Genomic DNA, 9,397 nt, shown 5'->3' with positions numbered 1-9,397 from the left:
ATGTTGAAATATTTGGCAATTTATAATGCTTGTTTAAACTTGACACGACACACACACAGATTTTCTTTTGGACATGCATGATTAGCTTCAAATTCTTGGGTTGATTGCGACTTGCAAACGTTATTACATGCAAAGGTTTTGCGGCCCGGGGTAAGGTGGGTGTTTGACTCAGTCAACGCTCCTCAGCCGTCGATCTTGATCGGTGCGGATATCAAGGAAAAAATGTCAATGAACATAATGTGAAACAGACGAAATTTCCACATTTTTCAAACACGCGGTTAAAACACTCTTCCGTGTCCTTTCCATGAACCTTTCCAGGAAAAAACTAAAAAGAGGTAATAATAATGCTCGGGCATCTTTGAATTTTGGACGGTCGAGATCGTAGGAGAGGTGAGGTGGAATAACAGATGGAAGGTACCGTTTGAAGTGGTGGTATATATACGTGGGGCCCGCGATACCATTCTTTTTTGTTTTCCCACGGTGTGGATCTGTTTAAAGGCCGGTCATCTGGACCTCAAAAGACATGAGTGGCCTGCTTCTTGTGCAGAGTACATTTCCCTCCTGCAACGAGTTGGGATAACCTACAGTAGCTCTACGCCTTGAAGCAGGTCTCGAGTTCGAGTCTGGTTAGCTCAATCTGAGAGGCTCAGATTTTCAAGATGGTTTCTGAAAATGAAAATGGAAATCCCGAGAGCTCATTTAATGTGACACGGGTTAGTAGGACTACTAGTGCCCCTTTTTTTATTTCCACGCAAATTCATGTGCTTTCATGCTTTATTACCGTAGTTCAAGATCGCATTCCGCTGAAATTGAATGAATATGGCGCAGAATATTGTAGTTAGCGTGTTGTTTCTTGTTTTCAGTTTGGTAATTTGAGTTTGACCACAGAGCTCAGGGCTAAGTTAAGATTTGCTGAAATTGATTAGAGTTTTTAGGGTGAGTTCAAAGTGACTGTCAATTATTCCTGTTTAATTTGCCCCTGTTCATTTAAGCAGAGGATTTGCCAGCAATTTCGACTACTGCTTTGGTTCTTTTTGAGAAGTCGACTGAGGATTTCGAAGGGGGTTGGGTAGTTACTGATATGTATAGTCCTATTCGCTTCATTTATAGTTTGCTTATGAGCTTGCAATACCTTGTTCAACTAGAGTATTATAAAACGTGAATCTTGACGGGACTTCCAGCAATTGCTACCCCTGTCTTTGAAAGAAGCTTGAATTTAAATTCTCATCAAATCGCAGAGGCGGAGCCTCAATAGAACGCTCTTGTGTGCAGTTTCCCCCCTTTCTTGAATACCAGCAGTTTTCCAACCTTGACCCCTCTGTTTGTTAAGCTGAAACTTCAGCCATTCATGTGCAGGGGTTTGCAGATACTTGGATCAAGTATTGATATTCATTTGAGCTAAATTGAAATCATAAAGTTTAAGTGCTTTGTTATCAACAATTTACTTATGGCCAAGGCTCATGGAAAGAGCTTTTTAAGTATTATATGCAGCAGCTGCTCAGAAAATGCCAAACCAGTTGTTTTAGGCGATCTGATATTTGATTTTGTTGCCGTTTATGTTTTGACTTTGGCACATATGGGGGAGAAGATAACTTTTAGGTGGAAATTAAGAGGAATATTTTGTGGTCGATTTTATTTATAAATATTTTATAATATTACCTTTTATAATTATAATATTGATGTATAAATTATTGTTTTTTTTTTTAGTATTGGGAGGAATCTATTCAAATTTGTTTTAAATAATCTCATCCTTTATTTATATATATATATATCGTGGACAGTTACTTAAAAGCCAAACAGAACATTAAATAATCTGAAGGTTTTGCTCCCACGTCCCTAAAGCTATGAAAAGGAACAATCAGAAACTTACATTTAATTTATTTACTATCTAATTAATTATCATATCATAGTCAAAAGCCCTGTTTTAATCTTTCAGTTTCATCTGCAAAAAGTAGTGCTGCCTTGAAAAGGAATTTCTTCAATCTCATATAATTTTATTTACCATTTAATTAATTATCAGATCATAGTCAAAAGCCCTGTTTTAATCTTCCAGTTTCATCTGCAATGTATATTGTTTCTTGAAAAGGAATTTCTTCAATTTCATATAATTTTATTTACCCTTTAATTAATTATCAGATCATAGTCAAAAGCCCTGTTTTAATCTTCCCGTTTCATTTGCAAAATAATAGTGTTACCTTGAAAAGGAATTTCTTCAATCTCATATAGTAGGTAGTAGGATTAGTGCAGGGTACTGCAGAAAAATTTCTGAACTTCCATTCCAATCTTCTGGTAATAACCTGTTTTATACCTATTCCTGTGGAAAACTCCCCTAAGGCCATATTTTATTTGAGGATCAGCATGGGGTAGCTTTTTCTTATAATGTAGCTCGTTTGTAATGCCATGTTTTCAAAGGTTTTTTGGGAATCTAACTATATATGAAAAAGACCGATCTCCTAATTCATCTTCAGAAAACTAAAAGAAAGCTTCTTTTTCAATTATATTAGTGCTTGACTAAAAGTCTCTTTGTTAAATTGCCTGGTTTAAATACTCGTCACTATTGAATTCACTGTTTCTGAATTTAACTAGTTTCAGTGCTCCTTGCAGGATGGTTTAAATGGAAATAGAGAAACAGAAAAGAAAGAAGGAAAGAATTATGAAGATTGGCTTCCAATCACATCATCTCGTAATGCAAAATGGTGGTACGCAGCATTTCACAATGTCACTGCTATGGTCGGTGCTGGAGTCCTCAGCTTACCCAATGCAGTATCGCACTTGGGATGGTATGAATACTCTAAACAACATCAGTGTACACCCATTTTTTCCTTAAACATGCAGCAATAGCGAGTTAGCACAAATTCACAGGCTATCCTTTGAAACATATGGTCATGGTCTATAGGGCTCTTGGCTCTTGGGCGGTTTTTGCCGACCAGTAGTACTTCATATACTATATATTAGATTTTACCAGTGGGGATTTAAGTTCTAAATTGTGTGGTTTGATTCACAGGGGTCCAGGAGTTCTTGTGCTTGTTCTATCTTGGATGATTACCCTATACACACTCTGGCAGATGGTTGAAATGCATGAAATGATTCCAGGAAAACGTTTTGATCGATATCACGAACTAGGACAGCATGCTTTTGGAGAAAAGCTTGGTTTATGGATAGTTGTTCCACAGCAATTGATAGTAGAAGTCGGAGTAGATATAGTGTATATGGTTACTGGGGGGACATCTCTGAAGAGGTTTCACGAACTTGTTTGTACAGGTTGCAAGAAGATTAAATTGTCTTACTTCATTGCAATTTTTGGTTCAGTTCACTTTGTTCTGGCACAGCTGCCCAATTTTAATTCAGTGGCTGGAATTTCCCTGGCTGCAGCAGTAATGTCCCTCAGGTAAAGCTTTATGATTTATGCTTTGACAGTTTAACTCAAATGCATAGGAAATGCTAAAATAACCCGTGGCAATTGGATTGTGCAGCTATTCCACAATTGCTTGGGGAGCCTGTGTCCATGAGGGGCAACAACCCGAGGTGCACTATGGTATAAAAAGCTCATCCACTGCAGATGCAGTGTTTAATGTGTTTAATGCTCTGGGAAACGTGGCCTTTGCTTATGCTGGGCACAATGTGGTCCTAGAGATCCAAGCTACTATACCATCCAAACCAGAGAGACCATCAAAGGTTCCTATGTGGCGAGGAGTAGTTGTTGCATACATCATTGTTGCTGTCTGTTACTTCCCTGTAGCACTGGTCGGTTACTGGGCTTTTGGAAACGGTGTTGAAGACAATATTCTAAAATCGATTGGAAAACCCAAATGGCTTATTGCAACAGCAAACATGATGGTGGTGATCCATGTGATTGGAAGCTATCAGGTATTATACATTACACATTGATCTCGTCTTTTAAATGCTGCTTTAAATTACTTATTTGGTTCCTAGTATAATCTTTATGGTCGAGTATTTAGTTGCGTTTTTACTGGTTTATAAAGAATTTTTAGAAGTGAATTTTGGAAAAGTTTTGGTTCTTGGGGATTTAAATTTAGTCTTTAAAGTTATTTGAAAGTAAGTTTATAATCAGAACTCTTGCTCTATAGAGAATTTTTTAAAAAGTTTTGGTTTGAGGAGTTAAATTTATAGTTTAAGTTATTTAAGAGTAAGTTTATCATCATAGTGTTCATTCAAATCTTAAAATATTTAATTCTAACATTTATTCTTATAAATTAATTTTTATATACATTTGGCATATTTTATTTCTCATAAGTAATTTAGGCCATTCAAATCTTAAAATATTTAACATTTATTTTTACAAATTAATATTTATATACATTTTACATATTTTATTTATCATGAGTAATTTGCATCATCTTTATTAATTTCATACAAAAATTTTAAAGATTAATTTCTTAACTAAAAACTTTAATTTAATTTTTTTTTTTTACAGTAGATTCATGTTTACAAATATTTAGTGTTGAATTCAAGTGCAACAAACTTCTTTAAAAATATTATTGTTAATTTAAATACCATCAGTCTTATATAAGTAATCTTTCTATCTGTTGATATGTTTATATTTTGTTGTAGATCTATGCCATGCCAGTATTCGACATGATGGAAACGGCATTGGTCACCAAACTTAACTTTACTCCAGGAATGCGGCTACGTTTGATTGTTCGCTCACTCTATGTTGGTAAGTGGAAATGTATTTACTAAAATGTTGAAATCAAGAGAAGGAACATTGTATTTGGCATTTGAGGTTTCTTTCTAACCCTATACAAGGATTGTCTTGACTTGTTTTTAAAATAAATTTCAGCGGCAACTTGCTTCGTTGGTATTTCAATTCCTTTCTTTGGGGGTCTACTTGGATTCTTTGGAGGGTTTGCATTTGCTCCAACAACCTACTTTGTAAGTACTTCATACTCCATCTTTATTCAACTTGTACATTTAAGTTAGGGTTAGTCTTATTTTTATTCATTCTAACCAAAATAAATAATTATTGATTACATTTAATTTATAATCTCTTTGTTGGATTCTACTCCATTGCAGCTTCCATGCATCATGTGGCTTGCAATATACAAACCAAGAAGGTTTAGCTTTTCATGGATAGCGAATTGGGTATTGCACTCTATACTTCCTTGTCAATTTTGAGAATTTTCTTAAAATAGTTTTTATTTAATGAAAAAAAGTAATAAAGAACTTATTGCATAAACAATGTTGCTTGTAAACATTTAAACCACTTTTGCTACATTCTTATAAGCTTAAAAAATAAGATATGCAAATGAAGAAACATTAATAAGATTTTCTAATGGATTTACTTTTTTTTTTGCAGGTATGTATAGTTTTGGGAGTTATACTCATGATAGTATCATCCATAGGTGGTTTGAGGACAATAATAAAGGAAGCATCAACATACAAATTCTATTCATAAATTATATAGAGAGCTATTGGTACCTTCCATTACATAATAGCAATCTTTATTGTTATCTAGGATATTTGTTCATGCTTTTCTTGTACTTTTATCTTTGCCCTGTGATGTTTAATTTGGTTTGTATTCTACTACAAGTTGTTATACCTACTTCACTCCTAGTTGGGAGTACAATAAAAATATGTGTGGTCATTTGATCAATACAAAATGAAAGTGATGTTATGCTAACTTTATATAGAATGCATGGATATGTGCTACTATGATTTTTACTTAACCATTTGATTATTGATCAATGCCAAGGATAAAACTATTATAACAATTTGAAGAAATTCATTCCGTCGTACCACTAAATTTATTTGTAATAAATTTTATGGTAAAACATTGTGTAACTACACTCAAAGAACCTCTCAATAATATAATAAATGCAAATGTTGTGCTTGCAACATAATACTTTTAAAGTCATAATTTTACTGTACATATTAAAAAAACATACCTAATGAGCAAATTTTTAATGATAACTGTGAAATATTCAACAATTGATGAATGTGTACAAACTAGAATACTTAAATTTCAAAAATCTATGTAAAAAAAGTTCAGAGATATCATTATGGATGCAACTATTTTATTTGTTCACTATTCCATTTAAATTTAATTTAAACAACTAAAATGATAATTAGTCATAATTATAAATAGATTGTGATACATGATTGTATAATTTAATTATGTCAAATAATTATAATTTAATGAGTAATATAATGAATTTTTTAGTATGAAAATTAATTGCATTTTAGGTATAATTCGAGTTTGTTACCTTTTCTCATATTCCTAGGGAGTGGAATAGAGTTGCAAACTATCAAACCAAATGGGCTTTGTTGATCACTAAGAAGGCCCACACCTTAAATAAGGGTAGTCGAGAAGTTTCACAGTTGTGGGACATCTTTTACGCTTTGTGAAAAAACCTCCGAGATTTTAGAAGCCAACACTTCGTTCTGAAAAAAGGGGGAAGGAAAAGGGATAAAAATAAAACTGGAAGCTAAACTAAGGCAAAATGTCGAACGCAAAGCTTTTACAACACTTCAATTCCTTTTTTGTGAAATATCACAGAGAAACAATGATTCTTGGAAATGAGCACATCCACCACAACCCTTCATTGTTGAGAGGAGAATGAAATGCATGAAGTCATGCAAACAGAAGGTACAACTTTCAAATCCTTTTGTGGATTGCATCTCACAAGGCTCGAAAGAAACAGAGTGACTCTTTCGAATTTTCACAATAATTAACCATTCTTAAAAGATTCTATTTATAATAAAATAATCCATTTCCCAAACCTGAGAATAATAATAGAGTAAATTCCACTACATGAACCATTTTTTTTAGATAAACAGGAAATGAAAAAGTTGGATTGAGTAAACAACAAATGCTTCAAAATTAAAGTGACGTAGACAATATCCATTTTAGTAAAGAAAACAAAAGGCAAACAAGAGCATAGTCTAATTCCCAACCTAAGAACAAACATGCTAAGTTCTAATCACAAGCACAAATCATTGAACTTTAAAACATTCTTTTAATTTTTATAAGAAAATGAATTATAAAACTTCTACTCTTGCAAAGTGTTGAAGTGTTTTTCTTAGAATTCAAAACTCCTATTACAAAAATGCCCATAAATTTTATAGGAAAAATTCCACCAGAGAAGGAATATTTTTTGCAACTGAATTCTCCCTTGCACACTTGTTGCATGTCCTTAACAATCATGATGATCACTATAACCACCCCGCATGCAAGATTTTTCACAATGACTTCTTGCCTTAAGCTCAAGTTGTTGGCCATTTGGAGGAATTGATTATGTGTTGCATTGATGTTTTGTCATTGATGTCAACACTAGCTGTTATGGTTGCTTTACCGACATCCTTCTAGTCCGGGTAGGTTGTTTGGTTTTTGGGTGGATTGGATCATCATGATTTGGTATGCTCTGGTATGTTTGGGTTATGAAATTGGCTTATTCATGCTACTCAAAGTCATGTTCAATCAGTTGGTTTTGTTCTGGTGATCGAATGTTAACCTGTTTGCTGGCAAGCTTGGTTTGTTGTTCTAGCAAGGGTTTCACCGACAGAGCTTTGTTGAAGATGTTTGATGATATGCATAAGTGGTGTTGGTGCGGCTTCTGGTGGAGATTCAGGATGCTGATGGTAATCATGTTTGAGACTTGGTTGATCGGGATCATTGCTTTAGCGTGTGTGGACCGAAATTGGGTCTCAGTTTATCTAGGCTATGGACCGACTTAATGTAACGTGTGGATTGGACTTCTCGATGTGTTTTCAGGATGTATTATGGGTTGGATATTATTTGTTTGGTCTTAGAATGACATGTTTTGTAATTATGTAATTTATTTATTGTTTGGTGGTCGACCTTATTGTTTGTGGTCGAGGATTTGTATATATATGATGTAAGATCTCATTGTAGATCATATAGGAAAGGGATATCGATATGTAAGGAGCGAATAATGTAATAATCATTCAGACAAAGGATTTGGTCAATCATTGGTGATCGAGTTGGGTTTATGTAAGAGGATTTAGTCCTCTGGTATTGAGCTTAACCAGAATTGTACTCAAGCATAGGAGATGCTATCTTTGCAGTTCATTCCTTCTTCTGGATTGTAATCTGGATTTTTATGCAGTCAGCGAGACTCCTTTTGTGATGAGCAGTGTGCTTTAGGTCGTTGGCTTACCTGCAAGTGCAGGCCCCTCAATTGTAATTCACATACTTACTACAAAAGTATTATCTGACTATGAGTAGGCTTCTCACCATGGTTTTTCCCTTTACTGGGTTTTCCACGTACAAATCTTGGTGTCATGTGGATGGTATTTATTCTCTAATTATTGTTTATGCTTAATTGGTTTATTTTCTATTTTGGTAATAGGTTTATGCATTTCGGTATTAAAGTTTTAATTGCTTAAGGTTTCGGTAATCTGGTGACAACTGATTCACCCCCCCCCCCTTTTAGTTGTCTTCTGGTTATTTGAATTGTCTAACAATTGGTATCAGAGCTCTGGTCATCTCTGCAGAAGCTTAACCGCTTGAGGAAGATCCTATGGTGACTAACAATTCAAGTTCATTTGTTGCTATCTTTCGAAAAGATATCCTAGGCTTGATGGAACAAATTACAGAGTATGGAAGATTCAGATGGAGACTCATCTAAGATGTCTCGGTAAGGAGATTTGGGAAATCACAGAGAATGGTGTTACACCTTATGATACGACATCTAACAGTCCTCCTTCGACAAACCTGGATAAGGATCTTGAGAATGATTGTAGAGCAAGAGAAGCCCGCTTGTGTGCCCTTTCTGATCAGCAAATAATGGGATTAACTGACAAATCATCTGCAAAGGCTATATGAGACAAATTGGAGACTCTTAATGAAGGTGACCCTATTTTGAAGATTGCTAAACTTGATGGTTACCGAGTGAGATATGAAAACTTGAAGATGGAATAAGATGAAAAGATTACTACATTCATGGAAAGGGTACATGAGATTGTTATGGGAATTCAATGTTGTGGTGGAACTCTGAGTGAAGATGAAATAGTTTCTAAAGTTCTGAGAGCTTTACCATCGACTTACAAGATGAAGGCTACTGCAATTAATGAATTGAGAACAATGGCTAATACTTATGTCAATAGAGATACCTTGGTTGGGAAATTATCTTCTTTTGAGCTTGAAGAATTTGGACCCTCTGGAGCTGTGAAGTCTGAACCTGCTTTTCATGCATCTACATCATCAATTGGAAAGCAAGATTGGAAAGCTTTATATGCAAAGGGATTGGATGATATGAAGAGAGAAGATGAAGAATTTGAAGAACTTCAAGCCCTATTTTCTAGAAGAGTACCTAAAGAACCGATAGGAAGTAAGTATGAAGGAAAAACACCTTTTAAATGTTTTGCATGTAATAAGATAGGTCATTTTGTATCTAGATGTCCTGAAAGGAATTCA

General features: G+C 34.5%; 1 protein-coding gene across 1 annotated transcript; it reads left to right on the top strand.

The window, feature by feature from the left end:
* The first annotated feature begins 508 nt into the window (after positions 1–508).
* LOC131030402 (lysine histidine transporter 1) lies at positions 509–5,641 on the top strand. Its single transcript, XM_057961226.2, has 8 exons — positions 509–713; positions 2,605–2,780; positions 3,005–3,388; positions 3,474–3,867; positions 4,573–4,678; positions 4,802–4,893; positions 5,035–5,103; positions 5,318–5,641. Exons 1-8 carry the CDS (start codon positions 660–662, stop codon positions 5,414–5,416), a joined length of 1,374 nt encoding a protein of 457 aa, XP_057817209.2. The 5' UTR covers positions 509–659; the 3' UTR covers positions 5,417–5,641.
* The last annotated feature ends 3,756 nt before the right edge of the window (positions 5,642–9,397 follow it).

Source organism: Cryptomeria japonica, chromosome 7 (genome assembly GCF_030272615.1).
Source record: "Cryptomeria japonica chromosome 7, Sugi_1.0, whole genome shotgun sequence".
Lineage (NCBI taxonomy): Eukaryota > Viridiplantae > Streptophyta > Pinopsida > Cupressales > Cupressaceae > Cryptomeria > Cryptomeria japonica.
This window is presented reverse-complemented; position numbering and strand designations above follow the sequence as displayed.

Excerpts from the sequence above, each read along its gene's own strand:
- LOC131030402 (XM_057961226.2), top strand. The coding sequence starts at position 660 with ATGGTTTCTGAAAATGAAAATGGAAATCCCGAGAGCTCATTTAATGTG. Across the intron at positions 3,389-3,473 it reads GCAGCAGTAATGTCCCTCAG|CTATTCCACAATTGCTTGGG; the intron begins GTAAAGCTTTAT and ends TGGATTGTGCAG. Across the intron at positions 4,679-4,801 it reads TGTTCGCTCACTCTATGTTG|CGGCAACTTGCTTCGTTGGT; the intron begins GTAAGTGGAAAT and ends AATAAATTTCAG.